This window comes from Hemiscyllium ocellatum, chromosome 20, assembly GCF_020745735.1.
Source record: "Hemiscyllium ocellatum isolate sHemOce1 chromosome 20, sHemOce1.pat.X.cur, whole genome shotgun sequence".
Lineage (NCBI taxonomy): Eukaryota > Metazoa > Chordata > Chondrichthyes > Orectolobiformes > Hemiscylliidae > Hemiscyllium > Hemiscyllium ocellatum.
The window spans coordinates 6,631,716-6,659,510 of NC_083420.1; the positions used below are offsets into that span (position 1 = coordinate 6,631,716).

A 27,795-nucleotide genomic window follows, 5' to 3' on the forward strand; every position below is an offset into this window, starting at 1 on the left:
AGAGGCGGGAGAAGGGTTGCATTTCCCAAAGTCGTTCTTCCGACTCAATTTTAGTTGTTGAGTGACAAAGAAAACCAATTTTAAAATCTTATTCTTGTCTTAATTTTCAACAATTCAACAAGCAGCTGGTGAATAAAGGCAGCAATTTTTGATGGAGGGAGCAAAAAGAAAGGCTTGCATTTATATAGCAACTTTTACCACCCTGGAGCTTCCCTGAAGTACTTCATAGCCAATGAAGGAGAGTGAGGGATGTGAACGTTTGACAAAAAAGGAGCTATGTATTCAAGTCCATTCATTGGGTACAGGCATTCTCATTATGCCTTTCAATGGGCAAGTCAGTCCCACTGTTCTAAGCAAGATTCAGTATTGCTGTTGCTAGTAGCTACTTCTGCCAGGAGATCAGCGGTTACTGCATCCTGCTCCTCTATCCTGCGCAATCCTCACATATCCACTGTCTGTCGGTACTCACAACATGCACTTACTCTGGACACCTATCCAAGAGGTGGGGATGGAGTACTGATGTGCAAGGCAAGTCTGCATTTCCTATAACAATGCTTAGGGTACACAGCAAATTAGGAAAAACAAGCCTGTGGTTTGGAAGCTGAAATGCACATCAAAATATGCCATCGAAATATATCTGGGTCAACCCCTCTTTCTGCTGTCTTCCACTTTACCCACTGGAAGAGATCTCTGTAGCTTTTCAGCTCTGATCGAAAGGTCAAAATACTGACATTTTCCTGTTTGGATGTCTCTTTGAAAAGGAGTTCTTTTTGTTCTTGCAATTTCACGTACCTCTTGATTTGCCTCATGATGTGTATGTGCATGGAACCTTAGTGCCTTACATTTCTGACATAAAGCTTTACTTATTGCCCAGGTTCCTGAGATGTTCAACAAAGTGAATCAAATGGAGCACCTCATGAGATTTTTCCTTGTTACGAGTTTGAGTTTTTTTTTGTTGTTAACACAGCCTTCACCTTCGCAAGATAATTTTTGGCGGTCTCATCCTTCTTATAATTCCTGCACTATAACTTCCGTCTTCTGAATCATTTGTCATGAATGGACAGATTTATCATCCAATATGACACCATTAATTTCAGTCTTCTCTTGAGGTTCTTCCAATGTATTCTTCTAACTGTCTGGTTGTTTTTTTCTCTTTCGTTTTAAGTGTTCTTGCATCATCCATATTCTAGAGAAGTATAAACGAAATGGTACAATGTGAGAGATGGAACTTTGCAAGAGGTCATGCACTGTGCCAACTAGCGTGATGTTCAACATTATTTTATGATCAGATGCACCGACAGGACAGACTGCACATTGCTGAGCCTGTCTCTCTGTCAGGCAAATAAGGAATATCATGGTTGCACAATCAACTTGACTAGATGGTTGCTCTCTGTAAAGCTTCCACTATACTTGCAATGGCTCTTTCCATATCAGCAGAAGGTATAATTAACCTCCTGAATAGACTCCTTGTCAGATAATCTCTTTCCTTGTAGAATTGCAATGTCAACACCAAGCTTGAGTGCCTCCTGATCAGTTAGGATTGCCTTGGGTATGCTTGATGTGGAATGAGAGTCATTGTTCATTCTGAGGCTCATTACATAGTCCTCACGTTTCAGTTTCCAAACCAATAGTTTACTTTTGCTGTGTAGCCTGGGCATTGTTTTAGGAAGTGCAGACATGCTTGGCATCATAACCCCCACCACCACCACGGGTATCCACAGAAAGACACTCTATCCCTCTAGGGCCGAATATGTTGCAGGAATTGCTGGAAGTTGCAAAGTTGAAGGAAACACCAGTTGCCTCATGATCCCCACTCAGATTTTGTCAGGTTTAATCCTTTAGACATTAATTTGTTCTTGTTAATGTTGAAACACTCCTACTGGCAAAGCCCAGATTACCACAAGTAGAGATGTGATTGAGAGAGATGGATGATAAAATATGGGAATTGCTTGATTCCCATATATATTCCAGAGTCTCTCCTTCCACATGAATGGAAGTGGAATATTTGACCCGGTCTGGGGTTGGTTTGTTTTGGAAATGTTCAAGGGCAGGCCAAGTCTTTTGTTTGTCAAACTGAAGAGGTTTTGAGTGACTATCCGATCTGGTGCAGGGTGATGCCAAAAAACCGCATTTGCTTCACCAGATAGGATTTAGTTAGGTCTGACATACATTTTGTCTCATATTGTAGGTCATGTATGTCTATGGTGTCACACCAGAGGGCAGTTGGTTTTTGATTTGAATAATAGCTGGTTAGGTGAATTGTAAATAGTGTGGAGGCTTTTGCACAGCCTTGCTTGACAATATTTCCACATTTTAAGAGTAACTGTTTGGTATGTAATACAGAGCCTGTTCTGATATAGAGCATTCTCAGGAGCAGACAGGGTATCTTTTTCACATTCGATTTGAATCTTATTCGCTTTATAGAACATTATAGCGCAATACAGGCCCTTTGGCCCTCGATATTGCTTGACCTGTGAAACCAGTCTGAAGCCCATTTAACCGACACAATTCCATTTTCGTCCATGTGACTATCCACTGATCATTTAAATGAATTAAAGTTGGCGAGTCTGCTACTGTTGCAGGCAGGGCATTCCATGGTCCAGTGTCCTGTGAAATCTTCTTTGACTTCTAACACTGCCATGTAGGCTTTAATGGCCAAATAAATTTGGATTGTGAACTGCAACATAGCAGTTAAAATATTTAATTCAGATCTCCCCATAGCAGTGTGAAAAATGAATTCAGTTTGGACAAAATCTGGCAGTAAAACATTACTGTCAGAGATAGTGACCAGGCTGGTTTGTGACTATGAACTTAGTTGGTTCACGAAATATTATTTGGACGAGTCTGTTTGTAGAGGGTAACTGATGAAAGGCATCCGAAAAATCAAGTCAGAAATAAATCCCCATTCTCTTTCCCTCTTGCAGCCCCAGCTGCTGCAGTTGTGATGGGAATTCGTGAAGTGATCATGAATATTACTGTACTGCTGGCAGACTGATCAACTCTCTTCTGAAGTTGTATTTCAGAGTCTTGTCAAGTATCTAGAGGCAGTTTCGTTGAAATCATCATTTTAAAATTTATTTAATGAAAACATTGAGTGATGCAGAAAGAAGATCAGAAAGCTGAGCTTGGCAAAATATATCCCCTTAAGAAATTCCCAGCGTAATCTACATTAGCACTGATTGGAATGAGACTGAGAGACATCTTGCTATCAACAGTGTATTGCTTGAATGTTTTGCTGTGATGTTTCCTGCAATCCCCTGCTGGCTTTTCAGTGATGACCTGATGGCACCATTGTAGCTGTTGTAGAAGATCCCCCATTGGACCTTGGAAAGAGTCACAGAGGGATAAAGGTTGTGAGCAGTACTGATGTTGACAGCCAGTGACCAAGTTGTTTGATTATTCGTTGGGGTTGCAGAAGGTGGCATCATTCATCCAGGGTGTCCTCGATGCTGTGTCCTTGCTTCCTTGGTGTTGTCTTTCACTAATTAATGAAACCTTGACACCCCCCCCCTTTTTGATGCCATGAAGAATAATTAACAAATATTGGTTTGTGCTGACAGGGTGGTTATTTCTGGATGCCAGTAACACAATGTTTGTGAATGCACGAGCCAGGGTGTACAAACGTCCAGACACAAAGCTTAAAGCCTCAGCAAATATGAGAAACACTGAATCAAAAGACACGGACAAGGCAGGTGTGTATTTAATAATCGTTTCTATGTAATGTGTGCTGGGGCTGACTTAACTGCACCTTGCAAAATGCTTGTTACGTTTCCTGGGGTTGTGCCGTGTTAGTTTCTGTGGAAGTTCTCTATCAAGCTGTGGTCTGGAGAATGATGGCGGTGTACAAACACTGTGTAACACTTGGTCAAGCCACCCGCCGGTCTGCTGGTTGTGAGCTTTTATTGTTTGACCTGTGCTCAGTGATTATCTGATGACCCAGCAGTGACTGTGCCTCCTCTAGAGGAGGGCGAAATAAGACAAGGGACAAGATGATGGACCCAGCAATAAAACGTTAGCAGGCCTGGTCATTTGATACCTGAAATAGGCAACTAGGCAGTGCCTACAGGTGGCACGGTGGCTCAGTGGTTAGCACAGCTGTCCCTCAGTGCCAGGGACCTGAGTACAATCCCAGCCTCAGGTGACTGCAAACTCCATACAGGCATTCTCCCCGTGTCTGCGTGGGTTTCCTCTGGGTGCTCCGGTTTCCTCCCACCAGGTTGGGGGGGGAGGGTGGCCTGGGGCTGAATGGCTGACTTCCACAGTGAAAGGATTCGGTGAATTGACCAGTCAGTCAGGCTGACTTGAAGGTTCAGGAACATAACTGCACCTTGTTTGCTCCATAAATCTCAAGCTGGTGAACAAATGACCATTCTGTATCATCCAGTACAATGTAGCAGAGCTTGATTCTGTGCAGTCTATGGGACAGGCTGTACAGATCACTGCAGCCCCAGAAGGGATGGATAACAATGAGGTGCTCCTTCAGGATTCTATAGCAAGCATCTGTTGGAAGTTTCACAATCACTTTCTTCAACTGGGCTTCCTTGACACTTTCTTCATGGTGCCTTCCCCTCTCCTTCCTTCATCATCTTAGCACCTTTATCATTTCTTCTTCCGACCCTACTTTGAATTCTTATCTATCTGTTCCAGCTGCCCCTCCCCATTAGGTGCAGCTGCTAGGACAGGAATTAGGAAGCTGCTCACTGCCTACTGCCTCCTGTTGGTCAGTTATAAACCCCCAACCACCTGGAAGTCAGTAACCAAGCTGCTGTACCCAGTGTATCTATGCTATCCTGAGTTTTGGTAGGTAGGTAGATGCCTTCTTATGAATTAGAGTCATACAGCACAGAAGCAGACCCTTCGGCCCAACCAGTCCATGCTGAACATAATCCCAAACTAAACTAGTCCCACCTGCCTGCCCTTGGCCCATAACCCTCCAAATCTTTCTTATGTACATAGCTAGATGCCTTTTAAATGTTGTAATTGAAACCACATCCTCCATTTCCTACAGAATTTCATTCCACACACACACATCACTCTGTCTAAAAACAAAAATACCCCTCATGTCCTTTTTAAATCTTTCTCCTCTTACCTTAAAAGTATGCTGCCTATTTTTGAAATCCCTTTCCCGAGGGAAAAGACACCTGCCATTCACCCTATCCCTGTCCCTGCTGATTTTATAAACCTCTATGTGGAGACTCCTCAACCTCCTATGTCTCGAGTCCAACATCTGGACCTGAGAGTAAGTCCACCCGGTAACATCTATAGAAAGCCCTGAGGAATCTCCCCAGTACTGAGCTTGTTCATTCAAAAGGTGAGAAATACCGTGGGAGAAAAGAAAACGAATCCTTATCTGCTTCAAAGGGGTGATTTAACAATCTCTGACTGGATTCATCTTTATAAGGAGCATTGAGCAGCACAAGTCCTGGTTAGTTGTTAGCCTCAATCGTTCCTTCAATGGTTTGAAATGATCAGTGGTGAAGGGCACTGCCACTTGGCATCTTGGACTGCAGGTTAAATTTTCCTGTACTCCAGTACCACAGTGAGGTAAAGCCAGCTGAAGGGGAAGTGGCCATTCAAATACCAGTCTCCAAAAGGGCACTGTTACCTGACTCTCAACACACCAGCTATAGAGCAACATTGTCAAGGCAGACTCGGTTCACCAATCTGTCATCTAGCCTAGGAGGCAGCTAAAGGAGACCATTTTATATACAATTCAGATTTAGAGACAGAATAACTGGACAATTAGTTGAAACTGTCAATAACTTGAGCGCACCGTTGTTTTTGTTTTACACTTACTTTGAAGAAAAGGATCTCGTCCTGGAGCCAAATCCAAAGTGGGAAGCGTTGAGTGAAGTCCTAACAGAGATAAAAAGAGAAAATGAGTCCAGCGAAGCCTCAGGTAAGCTGCTGAGCAGCTGAAAGAATTGAGACTGACTTTGTCTTTGCCTAACTCCAGAACTCTGTGTTGGCAGGAGATTATTGGAACCCTGTGAGTTTGACGACTCCAGATGGTGGATGCATCGACATCAAATGGTTTAAGCTTTTTATGGGACAGCTGGGGCTGGAACATGCAGAGAAATTGTTCTTGAAATTTGGATGAAAATTGGGTTTGTTCAGAAATAGTAAATGATTTATCAGTCAGGTATATGTTTATGTAAAATATGTTTCATTTTATTGCACATGAGAGTCATACTTTTTTTTAAACAAAGCTGCTGCTGGAATGTAAATTATTGCCAATGGTAATGTGCCAGTAATGTTTGCTGTCTAAACATGCTCACTCCTTCCTTCCACAATGAGGTGGACCTAATTGAATCAAATGAAACTGCTGATCGGTGAAATGATTATATATTTGGATTTAAATCTGGGCTTTGCAGACTGTATGTCGTGAGTTGAAATAATGGATTTACAAGCTCCAAGGTAACATTGCAAGGCCTCGTCCAATCAGCACCTCGGGTTTCCTGCAGTATAAATTGTTGTGATTGTTTGAAACTTGAAATTCTTGTATTTGTCCTGATGAGTACAAGCGAGAAAGCTTCGGTGGCATGTCTCTTTTCGCGGTGTGATCTGATATTGTAGGCAAGTGTTTCTTCATGAGTTCCATTTGGTTACAGCAGTGTTTTCTTTTGCTGCCTCTAGGTCATGTGCTGATCTGTGCCAGTGATGATAGAACCTGTGCCCAGCTGAAGGAATACATTACTGTTGGAGCAGAAGACTTGTTAATGAGACTCTATAACAAAACCTTCGGGAAGGGCGAAAAGGCAGAGGATGCTGGGGAAACCTGCATAAAGGATAGGAAGCCTGGCAAAACCAAGGCGAGATCAAAACCTAGCAATGGGCCAAAGCTGAAGAAAGCAAAAACAGAGACAGCTAAAAACAGGAGGAAGCCAGAGTTGACTTTGACTCAAATGGTAGGAAGAGAAAATGATGAAGGTTCTGAGAAAGCAAAGGAAGGAGAGGGGGAAGGGGAGAATGAAGAAAGTGTTAGCCCAGAAACTGGCAACGAGGAAGCTCAATCAAAGGGTGTGATTGCAAAACTTCCAACAGATGCCTGCTATGGAATCCTGAAGGAGCCCCTCATTGTTATCCACCCCTTAAAGGGCTGCAGCGATCCGTACAGCCTTTCCCGCGTACTGCACGAAATCGAGCCCCGCTACGTCGTACTGTATGATGCAGAACTGTCGTTTGTTCGTCAGCTGGAGATTTACAGAGTGAGCAAGCCTGGCAAGTCTCTCCGGTAATACTATTTACAGAGCTCTTGAGCGTGAAGCTTTTAAAATTCAGAATGAGAGACTTCCAAGCAAGCCGTATTGAACATGCCCAATTGCGATCACCTTTTGGAAGCTATTGTCTTTTAATAGCTGATCACTTCAGAGAGGGTTAGGAGCCAACCACTTATTTTTTTGTGGATTAGTATCCCCTCGAAACCATTGCTGAGAAAGGAAATGGGCCTTTGTATTCAATTTCAAATTTGTCACAATCTGAGGTGCACTCTCAACCTGTGTGGTGCTAGTTTAGTATTGTAACTGTTCCACTAATGTCCCATATCTTGAACTCCACTAGAGTTCCAAATAATTTTGCACGTCTCTTTGGTTTTCTCATTCTGTGGACCATAATTGCAAGCAAACCCTACCAGACTGCGCCTCCTAAAGAGTTCGATGTAGGGCGTAGTTCAGAAATAGTACTTTCACCTCTAAATAAATGTTTCTGATTTGGAGTCACGGTGCAGTGACTTGAGCACATTATCCAGTTTGACACATCAGTGCTGCACTGTCAAAACTCTTCAGATGAAACATTAACCTGAGGCCTGTCTTCCCCCTCAGCTGAATGTAAAATAAAGCATGGCACCATTTCAAGCGTAATCGGCGAGTCCTTCTGCCTCTAATATTTATTCATGGTCCCAAGTCCTTAACGAAAGTTTTCTGATCACATATTTCATTGCTGATTGCTGGGATCTTGCTAATAGACCTACATATGTACAAGTTACGAACAGGAGTAGGCCACTCTACTTATCAATCCTCCTCCACCACTGAGGTCCTGGCTAATCTGGTTTTTCTGTCTACATCCGATAGCATTTTACTCACTTTCTCACCAAGAATCTATCAACTGCTACCTTAAAAACAATTTAAAGTTTTGCTTCCATCATCTTTTGAGGAAGAATTTCAAAGACTCAGACCCTCTGTGAGAAAGAAAAACAGTCCTCCTCTCTGTCTTACATGACCCTTTATTTTTAAACAGTGACTCTGTTCTAGATTACCTCAAGAGGAAACGTGCTGTCCACATCCACCTGGTGAAGTCCCTTCAGGATCTTGTGTCTCAAACAAGCTGCTGTGTACTGTTTGAGATCCCAGCAATATAAGCTTCGCCTGTTCAACCTTTCCTCACAAGACAGCCCACTCATTCCAAGTATCAGCCTTCTAAGAATTGCTTCCAAAGCATTTATATCCTCCTTTAGATAGGGAAGCTAGTACTGTGCGTAGTATTCCTCCCCAATGGCCTGAATAGCTGGAATATAACCTCCCTACCTTTGGATTCAGTTCCCCTCTTGGTAAACGACACCATTCGATTAGCTTTCCTTGTTAACTTGCTGTTACCTGCGTATGAGTCAATTGCGCTTCATGTGCTAGGGCATGCAGATCTCTCTTTGCATCTCCAGAATTCTGTCATCTCTTGCCATTTAGGTTGGCAGGATGAAGTCAAAATGCACAAAGTGGCCCATTTTATATTTTTCCACACTGTACTCCACGTGTTATATATTTTCCCACTCACTCAAACCTATCAATCTCCCTTTACAGCTTCCTTTTGTTCTCTTCCCTCCACCTTCCTTGTCTTTGTGTCATCAACTAATCTTGCTACTATACCTTTGATCCCATTGTCCAAGTCATTGTTTTCTTAAATTGTAAAGAGTCGAGGACCCAGTGTTGATCCTTATGACTCACCAGTTATAACACCTTGCCGACCAAGGGATGGCTTATTATGGCTGCTCTGTTTCCAGTCAATGAGCTAATCTTTTATCCACACAAATATATTACTCCCTATGCCATGAGATATATTTTTGACAGTAACTTTTGACATGGCTTTATCAGGCACCTTCTGGAAATCGAAGTGCACTACATCCATTGGTTCCACTTTATCCATAGCATGTTATTTCAAAGAACTTTGATAAATTGATTGAACATGAGTTTCAGAAGATCATGGTGGTCCTGCCTGGTAAGCTTGTATTTTTCTTCGTGCCCTGCAATAAGGTACGGTGGAAGTAAGTGCGATCCAGACCTTCAAAAGATAGTTTATTTAAAAAGTATTGTCTATTGTGCAAGATTGTTGGGAGATGGGAGGGGAATGAGACACTCCCTCAGAGAGCCAGGGGAGGGGCAATGAACCAAGCAGCTCCTGCTCTCTGACTCTAATAGCACTTCTTGGATTCAGGATCCTCCTGAGTTCCACACATATTCATAGCTGACTCTGCAGCAGACAGCTCTGGATGTTCCATCATTGAAGATGTACTCCAGTTGGACAGCTCGTTCTGCTATAACATGCGTTTTATTAATGCAAATTCGCTGGAATGCGATTTGACCAATTGGGGACACTTTTAAAGCGTCTGTTGGTTATAATGCAATTCTGGAAATAGTGCTGCTATTGTGCCATTTTCTTATAACAGGAGGTTGCTGAAGAACCGTGTTGTAGCAGAACCGGTTGCAATTGTTGGACTTTTAGACCATAATGAAACCCAGAGACACGGGTTGGGAAAGTGGACTTGAGGATCAGGCATCTTTATTAAAAAGTGTAATTGGAATGAATGATGAAGAGGTTTCTTGTGTGACAATCTTCATTTAAAGACAGAACATTACTTCTCCCATCATTCTTGATGAAAGATATCAGATTGTGCCAATCACATTGTTTCCAATTAAATGAGCTTGTGGTTGCCAGTTGGATCTGGACACCAGTTTGCTGTCTGAGAAGGAAAGGAGGAGGCTGCTCCCACTAGAGTAATTACTAACGGGATTCGGGAAAATGGCTCCACTCATCGTCCGAGCCTATTTATAATATTACTTTCTGCACATACTTCCCACAGCTTTAGAGCCATAGAGATATACAGCACAAAAAACAAACCCTTCGGTCCAACTGGTCCATGCCAACCAGATATCCCAACCTAATCTAGTCCATGTGCCAGCATTTGGTCCATATCCCTCTAAAACCTTCCTATTCATATACCCATCCAGCAAGACATTGGCTCATTCCGAACACACTGCCACTCTACTGAAATAAAATAAAGAACTTCCAGATGCTGGGACAAATCAAAGCATAAATTGCTGGAGAAACTCAGCAGGTCTGGCAGCTTCAGTGGAGAGAAAGCAGAGTTAATGAGTCCATAAAAGTCACTGGACTCGAAATGTTCACTCTGTTTTTCTTGCTCTGTGAATGCTGCCAGAGCTGCTGAAGTCCTCCGGCAGTTTCTGTTTCCACGTGTACCACTGACCACCTTTGTGTAGCCAGCTTTCATCGATGGTGGCTCACCCATCCCTGCATTAAACCTGCACCCGGAATTCCAGAAATGAGGAGCAGCTTGTATCTGCTATTGTCAATGCTGCCTAATCTCCAGCCCATTTATTACCTTGCAGAATATCCAGTGTGGGATTCCACTTGCCTGGGAGCTGTGTTAAGGTGAATGAGGAACTTTCACATTGACTCTGGCATTATTTGCTCTGTGAAACTACCAGGTTCATTTGTAACTGTCAACGAGCCCAAGTCTGAGACGGGAGATTTTATAGCTAAATTGTGCTTATAGTTGTTCAGCCTCAGCCATAAATAATCAGGACAGTACTGTGTAGCAGCTCACTGCATCAATTCAATAAACTCTGAAAACTTAATGCGTTAATAAAGAACATAAATTACTTGGTGCCACAGAACTAGCTCCATCGATTCTGCATGTCGTTTCTCTTTAACTGTTTCCCCACTTACATCTGAGTGTTCCCGTCTCAGTGGGTACAGGTGATCCAGACTATTTACCTCCGTTCTCATCTCACTGCTTCATGCCTTGTGCTGAGAAAAGGTGGGAGTAGGGCTTTGAAAACAAAAGCCTAATTTGAGACTATTTAACACTCCCTCTACTCTCTGTCGCCCCTTTCACTTACACACAGCTTTGCCCCTGGCCTGCTGTTATCTTGTTCAGTTTAGGAACACTTTTTTTCATTGTTCTGTACTTCCTGTGCTGTCCTCTGTTTGAAATGCTGAACATTTCTTTAACCAGAGAGTGGTTACAATGTCAAATCTGCTACCGTGTGCGATAGTTATGGCAAATCGCATCGATGCCTTTTAAGAGAACAGTAGATCAAGGGAGTTGACACGTGGTAGTGAGGTGAGGTGTCAGGACGCTTGTGAGAAGGAGCAGGTATCGTCTGTCAGGCCAACGGGCCCATTTCTGTGCTGTATGGTTTTTGGTAACAGAGTGAGTTTTATTTGTTTCTGTGCCTTTTACCTCTCCCACTCATTCATTCATGTGAACAAATTGGAAAATGTTTTTTTTTGCTGCAGCAGCTTGGTGATCAAATTTATCTCCATCAGAATCATTACTTCAATTTCCCACAGTTAACGAGGCAATCTGAACACTAGCAGTGTGACTAATGCAGCTGACTCAAAGGGATATTGTGCCAACTTAACATAAACATTCCGCCTTTCCCTGAACCGAAGCATCAGTTGTGTACGTGTTTCCAGATGAATCATTAAGCGTATGTGTGATGCCTGAAGGCCTGATATGTTGGAATTAATTTCTTTCAGAGTTTATTTTCTAATATACGGAGGCTCGACAGAGGAGCAACGTTATCTGACCAAGCTGAGGAAAGAGAAAACAGCTTTTGAGCTTTTGATAAGGTAAACAAGTAGAAATGCAGCTTCAGTCGAGTCTGTGAGCAAAATGCTCTGTAAAATTAATTTAAAGTGAGGACCAATTTGCCCTTTTATTGCGGAAATGTCTTTGTAACTTTCTTTGAACATTTTAACCCACTCTATTCAATTGTTAACAAAACCCAAGGAGAGTAAAATGTTGACAGAGAACCCCCTTATTCAGTTAATAAACAATATTGACATTCCTCACTTGCAGCAACAGATGAATGTGACTAATCAAATTCAACAAAATGGGGACCTAGAACACTTATAGGCTTGTATAATTCTCTAATAAAAATCTGCAACTCTTCTTATTTATGACAATAACAGCGAGTAAAATTGTCAGCTCTCTGAACTCTCCATGTGTTCCTGGAAGGGTTTTGGTTTGTATGTATCAGAGCAACCTTCAATGCATTTACTTGCAGGCTTCCAACTAAATAAATCTTTACAGAAATTCCTTTTGTATTTCTCTTAAATGCAGTCATTTTGCTGATTTTGATTTAATATAGAAGTCTCTCTGTAATACCTTTAGTTTTTTTCCCCTTCCATTAACTTTAGCAGTAAATGCTATTTAATGAATCTGCCCACATTATAATGGACTAATGCAATTAAAATAAAGGGGGACCCCAATTTTCAATCATTCAACTTATAAACACAATCTCACTGGCTGTAATTTGAAAAGTCTAATATACGAACATTTCCGGTGCTTACAACAGCTGCTTTCCATTGACCTGCATTGTGTTCCCACGTGTGTACAAGTCAAATTTGCAAGTGGCCTCTGGAATGGAACCCATTTGCAACCCTTGGACTGCCTGCATGTTTGCGAAATGTCTTTTCTTTAGGAACGAGGACTTCTTAAGCTGAATGGGAAGCTAAGTGGGTGGCACGGTGGCACAGTGGTTAGCACTGCTGCCTCACAACGCCAGAGACCCGGGTTCAATTCCCAACTCAGGAATTGAGGAGAACGTGCAAACTCCACACTCCACGTGTCTGTGTGGGTTTCCTCCAGGTGCTCCGGTTTCCTCCCACAGTATAAAAATGTGCAGGTTAGGTGAATTGGCCATGCTAAATTGCCCGTAGTGTTAGGTAAAGGGGTAAATGTAGGGGAATGGGTGGGTTGTGCTTCGGCGGGTCGGTGTGGACTTGTTGGGCCGAAGGGCCTGTTTCCACACTGCACATAATGTAATCTAATCATTCTCTAATATGGTTCTCTACCCTGCTAACGTTTAGGGAGAAGGCAATGATGGTGATCCCTGAGGAGAGAGAGGGAAGAGATGATTTAAACTCAGACCTCGTACGAAGTGTTGCCCCAGCAACTGCTATTGCAGACACGAGGAAAGCAGGTTTGTGTAAACCCTGAAAGTTTATCTTTATCTTTGTGAATCCGAATCTGAAAGTGTCACCGGGATAAATCCCTGCATTGTACGGTCTCGGGTGGATCAGTTTGTTTTAGTATTGAGTTGCATTCACAATTTCCTCAGCTGGTGAAGTAATCCACACCTGCATGCAGGGAGAGAGTGAGGACTGCATGTGCTGGAGGTCAGAGTCAGAAAGTGGGGCACTGGAAAAGCACAGCAGGTCAGGCAACAGCCGAGGAGCAGGAGAAGCGACGTTTCCAGCATAAGCTCTTCATCAAGAATGCTTGCAGGCAACAAGGCACTGAATCTAAGATGGTAGTTAACAGTCACACCATACGTGTGTCTGGCACATTGGCTTAGTGGTTAGTATTGCTGCCTCACAGTGTCAGGGACCCAGGTTCGATTCCACCCTCTGGCGACTGTCTGTGTGGAACAAAGAACAAAGAAAATTTACATCCAGGAACAGGCTGTTTAGCCCTCCAAACCTGTGCTGATCCAAATCAACTGTCTAAACCTATCATCCAATCCCTAAGGATCTGTATCCTTCTGCTCCCCATCTACTCCTGCATCAGTCCAGATACACCTTAAATGAATCTCCCGTGCCTGCCTCTGCTGGCAACCCGTTCCAGACACCTATTACCCTCTGTGTAAAGTATTTTCCGCGTGTATCCCCCTTAAACCTTTTACCTCTCGCATTGAATACATGACCTCTTAATATAGAATCCTTCACCCTGGGAAAAAGCTTATCTCTATCCACCCTGTCTATACCCTTCATGATTTTGCAGACCTCAGTCAGGTCCCCCCTCAATCTGTGGAGTTTGCACATTCTACCTGTGTCTACATGGGTTTCCTCCCACAGTCCAAAGATAGGCAGGTTAGTCATGCTAAATTGCCCATCGTGTCCAGGGATGTGTAGACCAGATAGGTTAGCCATGGGATATGTAGAGTTAGTGGGATAGTAATGGACAGCGAAGAAGGTTACCTCAGTTTACAACAGGATCTGGACCAGTTGGGCCAATGGGCTGAGAAGTGGCAGATGGAGTTTAATTCAGATAAATGCGAGGTGCTACATTTTGAGAAAGCAAATCTTAGCAGGACTTATACATTTAATGGTAAGGTCCTAGGGAGTGTTGCTGAACAAAGAGACCTTGGAGTGCAGGTTCATAGCTCCTTGAAAGTGGAGTCGCAGGTAGATAGGATAGTGAAGAAGGTATGCTTTCCTTTCTTGGTCAGAGTATTGAGTACAGGAGTTGGGAGGTCATGCTGCGGCTATACAGGACATTGGTTAGGCCACTGTTGGAATATTGTGTGCAATTCTGGTCTCCTTCCTATCAGAAAGATGTTGTGAAATTTGAAAGGGTTCAGAAAAGATTTACAAGGATGTTGCCAGGGTTGGGGGTTTGAGCTACGGGGAGAGGTTGAATAGATTAGGGATGTTTTCCCTGGAGCGTCAGAGGTTGAGGGGTGACCTTATACAGGTTTACAAAATTATGAGGGGCATGGATTGGATAAATAGACAAAGTATTTTCCCTGGTGTCAGGGAGTCCAGAACTAGAGGGCATAGGTTTAGGGTGAGAGGGAAAAGATATAAAAGAGACCTAAGGGGCATTGTTTTCACGCAGAGGGTGGTGTGTGTATGGAATGAGCTGCCAGAGGATGTGGTGGAGGCTGGTACAATTGCACCATTTAAAATGCATTTGGATGGGTATATGAATAGGAAGGGTTTGAAGGGATACGGGTGCTGGCAGGTGGGACTAGATTGAGTTGGGATATCCGGTTGGCATGGACAGGTTGGACCGAAGGGTCTGTTTCCGTGCTGTACATCTCTATGATTCTATTGTCATTGGAGCAGCGAGGATTAAGCGGTGACCTTATTGAGGTGTTCAAAATGATGAACAATTTGGACAGGATTAAAGGATATTATGATTCCGCTAGTTGGTGTGTCAGTACCTCGGGGTCTCCATTTCAAGATTGTCAGCAAGAACTAGGAGTGAGATTGCACGTAACTGTCAGGATTTGGACTGCACTTCCTGGGAGGGTGGTAGAGATGGATTCCATGCGAGGTTTCAAAAGAGAGATGGGTATATCTTTGAAAGTAATTAATTTAAAGGGCTACGGAGATTGTGGGAGGGTGTGTCCGGTTTAAAGCACTGATCCCTACGTTCCAGTCTCAATTGAGAAGTGGGTTCAAATCCCACCACTGCCAGCTTTGATCTGCGATTCTCTTTTGAGATGCCACACTATCTTGATGGGGAGAGGCAATGGCTTTAGTGATATTATTGTTGGACTGTTAGTCCAGAGACCCAGGTAATGTTCTGGGGACCCAGGTTCAAATCCTGCCATGGCAGAGAGTGAAAGTTGAGAGTCTGCTGAATACCATGGATCCATTGTCAATTGTGAGAAAACCCGACCTGCTTCAGTAATGTCCTTCCAGCGATGGAAACTGCCATCCTTACCTGGTCTGGCCTGCATTTCCTGCCAGACTCTCAGCAATGTGGTTGACTCTTTACTGCCCTCTGGGCAATTAGAGATGGGCAAGAAATGTTGGCTTAGCCAAAGATGTCCACATCCCATGGATAAATGAAAAGGTACGGCTGGAGAATGGGGCTAGTTGGGGAGCTCTTTCAGGAGCTGGTACAGACACCTCGTGTACTGTACAAGGCTATGATTGTATTAGCATTGAAAAACTAATTTCATACAAAGTGTTTAGCAATAATAAGCTTAGCATGCAACAGAATTTACATTTTTCAACCTACATTAAACAGTGCGATCTGGTGGTGGAAGCTGCTGTTGGCTTGTTCGGTTCTTATCGATCACATCTTCCTGATAAAGGGCTTATGCCCGAAACGTCGAATTTCCTGTTCCTTGGATGCTGCCTGACCTGCTGCGCTTTAACCAGCAACACATTTTCAGCTCTGATCTCCAGCATCTGCAGACCTCACTTTTTACTCGATCACATCGAGGGAGACCTCAATAGTACGATCCTTGGCAAAGCATCGGATCACAGTGCATTCTAGATTCATAGTTCTGCAGTTGTAGAGATTGCAGAAGTTGAGGACTGTTTCAGAGAAGTGAGTGCTGACAGCCCCACTGTTGTGAGCTACAGCAAAGGTCTACCCCTCATGATGACGTTTTGTAAGCGGTGTTGAGCGGTGATTTACATGTGATGGATCCCCTGTACTCGAGTTCAACACTGTTACCCCAGTATGTTGTCTTCCTCTTGTCAAGGGGGCAGCGTTTTCTCCAATGACAAATTCCCAATCTTAACGCTACAAGAGCTTCTGTAAAATCAGTGAGAGAAGGCTGGAGAACTGTGCCACACGAACATACAATTAGGAACAGGTGTAGGCCATTCCCCTCCAACATATTCTACTGCTTAATACAATCATCTGATTACTGCATATTCCCACCCACCCCCATGAACCCCCATGAACCTGTTGACCTTTGGCTTTACAAAACACTCAAAAATTCTGCTTCTGCTGCCTTTTCAGAAAGGCAATCCAAAAATTAACTTTGAGTTAACTTCAATCTACCTTTACCCCTCCATTTTAAAACAGTGACCCCACATTGTAGAATCTCCCACAAGAGGAATCATCCTTCCACACACTATACAATGACAACATTAAAAAGACCATCTGAATGGGTGTATGTAGAGGAAGGAATATGGGCCAAGTGCTGGCAAATGGGGCAAGCGTGGGCGGCACGGTGGTTAGCACTGCTGCCTCACAGCGCCAGAGACCCGGGTTCAATTCCCGCCTCAGGCGACTGACTGTGTGGAGTTTGCACGTTCTCCCCGTGTCTGCGTGGGTTTGCTCCGGTTTCCTCCCACAATCACAAAGATGTGCGGGTCAGGTGAATTGGCCATGCTAAATTGACCGTAGTGTTAGGTAAGGGGTAAATGTAGGGGTATGGGTGGGTTGCGCTTTGGCCGGTCGGTGTGGACTTGTTGGGCCGAATGGCCTGTTTCCACTAGTTAGTAATCTAGTCTAAGATTAATTTAGGATATCTGGTTGGCATGGACGAGTTGGACCGAAGGGTCTGTATCCACGCTGTATGACTGTCACTCTGATTCTGTACGTGCACCCAGTCAACACCCCTCAAGATCTTAAATGTTTCAATTAGCTCAGCTCTGACTTGTCTAAATGTTGGCGGACACAAGCCTAGCCTGCCTGTCATACAGATGTGTGCATCAGAAGCAGCAGTGGGATCCTGTCAAACACCAACAGGAAACCCAGGCGATGCTGCAGTGTCCTTCTGGCGAGGCCGGCCCTTCAAGGAAAGGGGGCAAAATTGTTTCTTTAAAAAAAACATAAAACAAAGTTTGAAGGGAGTGTGTAGAAGTAAGTGTCAGTAGTTAGATGGTGATAATTAATGGAAGATGAATTCTCTCGCTTGGTTTGACTTTGTGCAGGTGGTCAGACTCAGAAACACGAGCAGCAGCGAATTATAGTGGACGTACGGGAGTTCTGCAGTGAGCTGCCTTCCCTGATACATCGACGTGGCATTGACATCGAGCCAGTCACCCTGGAGGTCGGTGACTATATTCTGACGCCCGATATCTGTGTGGAACGTAAGAGTGTGAGCGACCTGATCGGCTCTTTGAACAAAGGCCGGCTGTACACCCAGTGTGTCACCATGTCCCGGTACTACAAAAGGCCCGTGCTTTTAATCGAGTTTGACCCCAACAAGCCTTTCTCGCTGAATTTCAGAGGCTTCGCACACCAGGACTTTTCCGTCAATGACCTTACATCCAAACTCACCTTGCTAACCCTTCACTTCCCCCGGCTGCGGCTTTTATGGTGTGCCTCCCCCCACGTCGCCGCTGAATTGTTCGAGGAGCTGAAGCAGAACCGGCCGGAGCCGGATGCAGCCGTTGCCGTAGCGGTGAGCGGTGATTCCGAAACAGTCTCCGAGTCGGGTAGGTACAACCCCGGCCCACAGGACTTCCTGCTGAAAATGCCTGGCATCAATACCAAAAACAGCCGGGCCCTGATGAACCAGGTGAAAAACATTGCCGAACTGGTGACACTCTCTCAGGAGCGACTAGCAGAGATCCTGGGGAACACCAACAATGCCAAGCAGCTCTGGGAGTTCATTCACTCCTCCTATTTAGATTTTACCGTACAGGGAAAGAATCGAAAGTGATGTTCAGAGCGGGCAGGGTTTAGTCAGACACTTTGATCCTTCCAGCTGGTAAACTCAGGCATTCTGAAAATAGTGCAGATATTTTAAAGAGGTGTTGAACTTTAATTCTATTAAAGTTTACATAATTGGAAAAATAGGATATATTGCAGAATTCCCATTTCAGGATTGTGATCCGTGTGTAAACATCAGCAGAAGCACTCTCTGTCTGTTTACAAGATTCTTAGTCAGAGGGAACTCTGGGTTCAAATGCTGAGTTCACTGTAATGAAGCCTGACCCAGATATTGTAAGATGTTTTTAATTCATTAGAGAAAGATGCAGAAATGCCATACAAAGTGGTTGGTCCTGGATGGTAGAATCTAAAGCAGAACCTTTTCAGCAATGTTTCACCTTGCTGTCCTCAATTGGTAATCAGCCCCTTTAAAACCTGATGGTGAGTGCTGGGGAAGTTCCTAAAGCAGTCCAATCTGGTGTTTCAGTCACTGAATGTGATTAACCACAGGGCTGGATGTGTTAATGAGCTGCGATTTTTCTGAGGCTTTGTTAGACTTTGGTTTATTTGCATTTTACCCGTAAGGAGTCTTGGCTTCAGAAAGGCATTTTATCAGTTGAATCTAACTCTGCCTGTGGTTTTCCTTCTGCCTTTGAAGCCATCACCTTAGCTGGCCCTTTATGAAAATTGCTAATAGGAATCTTCCTGAGGTTTAAATCCATGAAACATCCCTTTGATGTTTCTTTTTAATCGTATGATTTTGACATTGCTTTGTTTCTAGACCACTGTCAGGGGCTGGAGCCCTGAATAATTGTTCAAGTGGGTGTCAACAGGAGCTCAGTAGGTAGCACTTCTGCCTCAGGGTCAGAAGGCTGTGTGTTGTCCTACTCCAGAAGCTTAGCATAAAGATCAAAGCAGGCATTGCAGCTTCATACCGAAGGAGTGCAGTCCTGCCGAAGGTGCTGTCTTTCAAATGAGACATTATACCAGAGCGTGCCTGTCCTCAGGCGGGTATGAAACACAACCCCACCACACAATTTGAAAGCGAGCAGATGTTATTCTCCACATCCTGGCCAATGTTTATCCCTCAGTCAGCATCATAAAAACAGATCATCAAACCATCATTATCCCATTGATATGCTGTGCATAAATTAACTATTGTGATTCCAACAGTTAACACTTCCAGAGTATTCCATCGATTGTGAAGTTACTCAGGAAGCCTTCTGATCGCAAAAGGTGTTATATCAGTGCCTTAGTGTCTGCTTGATGTTGTGAGCATTCATCAGAAAAACATTCTGCTGTGATATTTGCGGATCAGCTTTGATGAGATAAACATTCTGACAGAGGTGGAGGTACATTTTCAGAGCTGCTTATGAGCGAGATCTGAAAAGAAATATATTTGATTTAATTTGCCGCCTCTTCCACTCTGAGAGTTGTTTCAGATATCTAAATTGGACCTTTGTCATCTTATGGAGTATAAACATAATCCATAAAAGATGGAGCACATTTTTGGCTTCTGGTGACTTTCAGACCTCTCAAAATATTGTTTGGTTTATAAGTTGAGACACGATCTCTCCTCATTATAGCACTCTTTGGAAAACATTCCGTTTTGAAATGTTAAAGCAGATTAGATTTTCTTGAAAATATTTAATACAAAAATCAGCTTGTGACAAGAGCATAATGCCAATGCTTTTTTAAAGAAAGAAAGATGAACTCAAATGAATGTTGATTTTTAATCCACCTTGAGGAATCTTCAGTTCATGGAGTGGTTGGTATGTAAATATTTTGATACTGTGTATATCAATTATAAAATTTCTGACAATAAAAAATATTTAAAGGAAAATCAGAACTCTGGGGAAAAATATTGTCAATAATTTGAAAATGCAGTGTTTATTTGAAAACAGTTGTCCTGTTCTCCTTGCGTGTTCATCTGGATCTCACATTTTGCACCTTGCACCAGTTTATTAAAATGGTCCGAGCAGCTGGCCCCTCTTCCAGGATCTCTGTCACATAGCCCTGTCTCCAACCCCTGTGTGTAGTCATACCGCCCTGAAAGAATGCTCTGAAAGTTTCCATCTTGAACTCATCAGGCAAAAATTACAAGAATACCAAGTTTCGAAGGGAGCAACAATTTACACTGCTTCAAGCGAAGGTGCTGATTGGTTGACAAGTGCATGCTGGTCAAGTTATCGCCGTAGAAAATGCAACACAGCACAGCTGTTTCCACCCCCTCCCAAAGCTAAAGCACAGACAGTGGGCATGTTCTTTCTATGGACAAAGGACAGAGCCCTACACGTCAATATATTAAATTGATAATGTAATTTGTGGCACAACCAGAATTGTGTGGTAGGAACCATCCAATTGTAGATTCCTATCTCCTGTTGGTCACTGCTGAGTTTTGTCACTATGGGCCTGGTTGAGTAGGGTCAGTTGCAAACAGCCAAAGTCCGTTTGAAGACATCCACCAGTTACACCAGCAAGTAACCAGTACATCCACAAGTATTACACCAACACTGGGATGGAGTGTTATTGTCGTGTATCTGAGACACAACACTTTGGCAATCCCAAGTATCTTCAAATGAGATCTACTTATTTCCTTATGCAATTTCACTGAAGTCTGGTCAAGCAGTATCTGAACCCTGACTGTTAGTTACTTTACCCCTTTGTCTCTTTCTATTAGAGCCAGCTATCTTTAAATAGAGGACTTTTGAAGTTTGAGGACTCTGGGACTGTACTCCGAGTTTAGAAGGATGAGAGGGGAATCTGATTGTCCAATATTCTGTAAGTTTCAATGTGGACATTGGAAGGATGTTTCCAATGGCTAGAGAGACGAGGACCAAAGGGCATAGCCTGAGAGTAAAGGGAAGAAAACGCTTTAGAATCAAGATATGCAGTAACTTCTTAAACCAGACAGTGGTGTATCTGTGAAATTTACCGCCTGTGGAGACCAGGTCATTGAGTATATTTAAAACAGAGATAGAAACGTTCTTTATTGTCAAGGGGATCAATGGTTACAGGGAGAAAGCAGGTAAATAGGGTTGAAAAATCAGCCATGATCTAATGGAGGGGCAAATATGACAGGCCGAGTGGCCTAATTTCTACTCCTTTATCTTCTGATCTAAACTTTTCCACTTTCACCTTTTCCCACCTGTGATCTCTCCTAATGCCGTGTTTCATCAGTGTGTGTCTGTCTCCTCTGGGTTCCTAAACCGCTCGTCTGGATAAGATAGAGTGTATTTCTAATGTGCAGCTTATCAGTGCCATTGTTCAGCAGCTTGTTGAATATATGGCATGCACACATTTTGCAACTGAGGGCTCCTACAACTACAAGGTAGCCAGGCAACCAGAGCAGGTACTGGGAACAACCAAAGTGCAGCACAAGACGGCAGTATCTCTGATACACAGGGATCTGGGTGTTCTGGGGCATGAATTTGAAAACCCTGTGCATAGGAGCAGCTAGTGATTAGGGAGGCAACTGGGACGTTGGTGTTTATTGCATTTGAATCCGGTTCAATGGTCAGGAAGACTTGTCACAATAAACAGCGCCTTGTTAGCCTGCATCTCAAGAACTGTGTGTAGTTCTGATCTCATTTAAGAAAGGACATTAAGTTGTGTTGGTAACTGATACATTCCGTTCCTGGGATAAAGGAATTATGAAGAAAGGCTGTACAGGTTGGGATTTTATCCCTAGGCGTTTAGAAGAATGAGATGTGATCTTTTTGAAACATAGAAGATCCAGAGAGGACTGGACAGCAACAATCCCATTAACAGTTTCCTTCTGGGTCTGTGTGCAGCAGCAACTTTGAACATACAACATTCCAGCGCAGTACAGGCCGCCTTGATATTGCGCCGACCTGTGGAGCCAATCTGAAGCCCATCTATCCTACACTATTCCATTCTCATCCATATGCCTATCCAATTACCGTTTAAATGCTCTTAGAGTTGTCAAGTCTACTACTGTTGCAGGCAGTGTGTTCCACACCCTTGCTACTCTGAGTAAAGAAACTACCCCTGACATCTGTCCGATTTCTATCACCCCTCAATTTAAAGCTATGTCCCCTCGTGCTAACCAACACCATCCGGGGAAAAAGGCTCTCCCTGTCCACCCTATCTAACCCTCTGATTATCTTATATGTCTCTATTAAGTCATCTCTCAACCTTCTCTCCAGCAAAAACAGTCTCAAGTCCCTCAGCCTTTCTTCACAAGACCTTCCCTCCATACCAGGCAACATCCTGGTAAATCCCCTCTGCACCCTTTCTCAAGCTTCCACATCCTTCCTATAATGCGGTGACCAGAACTGCACGCAATACTCCCAAGTGCTGCTGCACCAGAGTTTTGTACAGCTGCAGCATAACCTCATGGTTCCAAAACTCGATCCCTATCAACCTGATTGGCACCTTTCAGGGATCCATGAACATGGACACCAGGATCTCTCTGTTCACCTACACTACCAAGAATCTTTCCGTTTACCCAGTACTCTGCATTCCCGATGCTCCTTCCGAAGTGAATCACCTCACACTTTTTCACATTAAACTCCATTTGCCACCCTCAGCCCAGCTCTGCAGCTTATCGATGTCCCTCTGTAACCTACAATGTCCTTCAACATATCAACAACTCTACTGACCTTAGTGTCATCCGTAAATTTATGAACCCATTCTCCTATGCCCTTATCCAGGTTGTTTATAAAAATGACAAACAGTAGTGGACCCAAAACAGATCCTTGCGGTACCCCACTAGTAACTGAACTCCAGGGTGAACATTTCCTATCAACCATCACCCTCTGTCTTCTTTCAGCTAGCCAATTTCTGATCCAAACCGCTAAACCATCCTCAATCCCGTGCCTCTGTGTTTTGTGCAATAGCCTACCGTGGGGAACCTTATCAAATACCTTCCTGAAACCCATATCCACCAGATCAGTGGCTTTACCCTCACTTAATTGTGGAACCAGAGGTTGGTGTTGTAAAGGACACCGTTATGTGCAGACCTTTGGAGTGGCTATGTTGCCTGCTGCTCAGAGGGAGTTTTGTTTCACAAGTTAGATGCGAAGACTATCCTCTTTGTTTTTCTGGGGAGGGGGAGGGGGATGTAGTGGATGTGTAGACCATGAGACAGTTTCAACATTAGGGTCTCACATTTAAAACTGTAGGGATTCTTTTCTGGGAATCTGTGGAATTCAATTCCCCAGAGAGCGATGGAGGCTCAGTCACTGAATGAATTCACGGTTGAGTTGGATTTTGGGTGATGGGGTAGGCAGGAAAATAGAATTGACGCCCCATTCCTTTGCTGCAAACTTACAGAATGACCTTGTGTGTTTGTGTGACTATGAATAGACCAGTAAGTGTGACTTCAAAAGTAAGTGCTCCACTCTGATTTCATTACAATGATTGGGGTCAACACCAATATTCAATCACACAACTAATCTGCTGTTGTTATTGAACTGAAACTGATCAGTCTCCTGTAGATCCTACTGCTACAACATTAACACAAACCAAAAGTGGACCAACCCTCATGATGAACTAATTAATAAGGTTGACTGGTTGACTGAGCTCAAACCTTTTTCATTGGAAAAAAGAAGGCAGAGAGGGGACCTAATTGAGGTGCACAAGATAATGAGAGGGATTAGATTAGATTAGACTTACAGTGTGGAAACAGGCCCTTCGGCCCAACAAGTCCACACAGACCCGCCGAAGCGCAACCCACCCATACCCCCACATTTACCCCTTACCTAACACTACGGGCAATTTAGCTTGGCCAATTCACCTGACCCGCACATCTTTGTGACTGTGGGAGGAAACCGGAGCACCCGGAGGAAACCCACGCAGACACGGGGAGAACGTGCAAACTCCACACAGACAGTCACCTGAGTCGGGAATTGAACCCGGGTCTACAGGCGCTGTGAGGCAGCAGTGCTAACCACTGTGCCACCGTGCCGCCCACAAATAGATAGAGCTGATAGCCAGAGACTATTTCCCAGGGCGGAAATTGTTAACACGAGGGGTCATAGTTTTAAGCTGTTTGGCGGAAAGGATAGAGGGGATTCTTTACACAGAGAGTTGTGAGAGCATGGAATGCGTTGCCAGCAGCAGTTGTGGAAGCGAGGTCATTGAGGACATTTAAGAGACTGCTGGACATGCATATGGTCACAGACATTTGAGGGTGCATACATGAGGATCAGTGGTCAGCACAACATCGTGGGCTGAAGGGCCTGTTCTGTGCTGTACTGTTCTATAAGTTCCTTGTTCTTTCTCTTCGGTTTGTTGGAACTCTCATACATGTGGAATGCCATTTCTTGTTAAAATCCAGACAGGTAGTTTTCATTGGTTTGCTGTTGGAATATAAATTCTTCCTCAGAGGAGGATTCAGTCTGGAGCTTCCAGGTGCAGCTTTGATAGAGCTTGGTGCTGGCAGATTTTCTCTCCATTTGAATTTCTAAAGATTTACAAGGTATTTTACACTTACACATCAAGCAGCCTCTTCCTGAGATGGCCAAAGGTTGGTGCTGGCACACAGGATGTGATGGTGAGGTCTGTCCTTGCTGAAGGGAGACATGGACAGTGTTTGGCATTGTGCATCAGGGCACAGACCTCGCCAACGATGCCTCTGCAAATCCACTGGTCGCCCAGACAATCCAATATCACGCCCCCTCCCCCCAGCACAACCAACATCTCCAAGGATCGAGGCACTGGTTGTGATCCGTTGTATTGGGCAGGACTCGCTCAAGGCTCCCATAACGATTACTGAACTTCGTCACAGCAAGCGGTCAGCAGGAGGGTAGACACAATGTTTCAAGGATGTCCTCAGTCCTCCGTGAAGAGGTGAAACACCTTGAAGATCCCTTATCCGAGATCCCCCACCACAGACCGGAGAAGTGTCCGCAAAGGAGCTGACCACATTCCTTGTGTCTGACAGCCCCAGCAGAAGGAATGACCAAAGACCTGAGCATTCCATCCAGTTGCCTGTTCCTTCCCATCTGTCCTGCCTTTGGCAGGGTGTGTGGACTGTTTAGGCACCTGACAATTCCACAGTGTAAGAAAATCATCATACAGTCGTGTAGCACCGAAACAGACCAGTCCAACTCCTCCACGCTGACCCAGGTATCCAAAACGAAACCATTCCCATTTGCCAGCGTTTGGCCCATATCCAAATGTCTTTTAGATATTGTAATTATCTGCATCTACCACTTCCTCTGGCAGTTCATTCCACATACGAACAAGTCTCTACGTGAAAAAGTTTCCCCTCCCTTTTAAAATCTTTCTCTTCTCACTATAAAATAATGTCCTCTAGTTTTGAACTACCCTACACTCGGGAAAAGGACTTTGCTGTTTGCCTTATCTATGCCCCTCGTGGTTTTATAAAGCTCAACCTCTGAAGTTCCAGTGGAAATAGCTCCAGCCTGTCCAGCCTCTCCTTATAACTCAAACCCTCCAGCCCTGGCAACATTCTGGTAAATCTTTTCTGCACCGTCTCCAATTTAATAATATCCTTCTTATAGCGTAGACCAGCAGTGCACACAACACTGCAAAAGTGGCTTCACCAACGTCCTGTACAGCTGCAACATGACTCCTATACTCTCAATGGTATGAGCAATGAATGCAAGCATGCTAAATGCCTTCTTCAGCATCTTGTCTACCTGTGACATCATTTCAAAGAACTATGCACTTGCACCACTAGGTCTCTCTGTTCAACAACTCTCAGATTTCTCCAGTTTCCTCATTTCCCTCCCCCCACCTTGTCTCAGTCGGTTCCCTCAACTCAGCACCACCCTCCTAACCTGCAATCTTCTTCCTAACCTCTCCGCCCCCACCCCACTCCGGCCTATCACCCTCACCTTGACCTCCTTCCACCTATCACATCTCCATCACCCCTCCCCCAAGTCCCTCCTCCCTACCTTTTATCTTAGCCTGCTTGGCACCCTCTCCTCATTCCTGATGAAGGGCTTATGCCCAAAACGTCGAATTTCCTATTCCTTGGATGCTGCCTAACCTGCTGCGCTTTAACCAGCAACACATTTTCAACTCTCTCCAGGGCCCTACCATTAACTGTATAAACCTGCCTGTGCCCACTTTACCACAATGCAATACTTTGCATTTATCTAAATTAAACTCCCACTTGCCAAACTTCAGGCTATTGGCCCAACTATTCAAGATCCCATTGCAATCTTAGATAACTTTCACTGTACATAAACCACCAATTTTGGTATCATCCACAAACTTACTAATCATAACTCATCCAAATCATTTCTATAACTGACAACAACAGTGGACCCAGCACTAATCCCTGTGGATCACCACTAGTCACAATCATCCAGTCTGAAAAACAACCATCAAACCAATTTTGTATCTAATTGGTTAATTCTCCCCGAATATAACTTTACTAAGCAGTCTGCTATGCAGAAACATGTCAAAGGCCTTTCTAAATGCCATGTACTACTGCTCTGCCCTCATTTATTTTCTTACTTGCGTCCTCAAAAAAACTCAAATCAAGTTTGTGAGTCAAGATTTCCCACGCACAAAGCCATCCCTAATCAGACCTGGCCTCTCCAAATGCATGTAAATCTTATGACTCAGACTTCCCTCCAACAACTTACCCATCACCGGGATGTCAGACTCACTGGTCTCTAGTTCCCTGGCTGCTACTTGCAGCTTTTCTTAAATAAAGGCACAATATTCGCCACTCTCCAGTCTTCTAGCATCTCACCCATGGCTGTCGATAATACAAATATCTCTGCTAGGGCATAACAATTTCTTACCTAATTTCCCACAACATCCTGGGAGACTCCTGATCAGGTCCCATCTTTCTGCACTTTAAAACCTTCAACTGCTTCCACAATGTGGGCTGTTTTCAAGACATCAATATTTATTTCCCCAAGTTTCCCAGCTGCCATGTCTTTCTCCACAGTAAATACTGATGTGAAATATTCATTTAGTATTTCTTCCATCTCACATATAGACAACCTCGTTGATCTTTAAGGGGTCCTATTCTCTCCCTGATACCCTTTTGCTCTTAATGTACTTGTATAACCTCTGGATTCTCCTTAACCTTCCCTCTTAATTCCTCAGATACTGCAGCAGTCCATGGTCAAATGTTGCAAGATCTGGACAGTATCCAGGCTTGGGCTGGCAAGTAGCAAATGACATTCATGCCATGCAAATGCCAGGCTGTGACCATCATCAGTAAGAGACAATCTAACCACCACCCCTTGACATTCAATAGTGTTACCATCAACGAATCCCCCACTATCAACATCCTGGGGGTTGTCATTGACCAGAACCTCATCTACATAGAACATAGAACATAGAAAAATACAATGCAGTACAGGCCCTTCGGCCCTCAATGTTGCGCCGACCGAAGCCTACCTAACCTACACTAGCCCAATAACCTCCATATGCTTATCCAATGCCCGCTTAAATGACCATAAAGAGGG

At 43.9% G+C, this 27,795-nt stretch overlaps 1 protein-coding gene across 1 annotated transcript in view; it reads left to right on the forward strand.

The window, feature by feature from the left end:
- ercc4 (excision repair cross-complementation group 4) overlaps positions 1 to 20,183 on the forward strand; it is a 32,422-nt gene extending 12,239 nt beyond the window's left edge. Inside the window, exons 6-11 of the mRNA XM_060840445.1 lie at positions 3,561 to 3,692; positions 5,804 to 5,899; positions 6,637 to 7,234; positions 11,773 to 11,865; positions 13,108 to 13,220; positions 17,647 to 20,183. Of these exons, the coding sequence (XP_060696428.1) occupies positions 3,561 to 3,692; positions 5,804 to 5,899; positions 6,637 to 7,234; positions 11,773 to 11,865; positions 13,108 to 13,220; positions 17,647 to 18,380 (1,766 nt within the window). The 3' untranslated portion in view covers positions 18,381 to 20,183. The remainder of the gene's footprint in view (positions 1 to 3,560; positions 3,693 to 5,803; positions 5,900 to 6,636; positions 7,235 to 11,772; positions 11,866 to 13,107; positions 13,221 to 17,646) is intronic.
- The last annotated feature ends 7,612 nt before the right edge of the window (positions 20,184 to 27,795 follow it).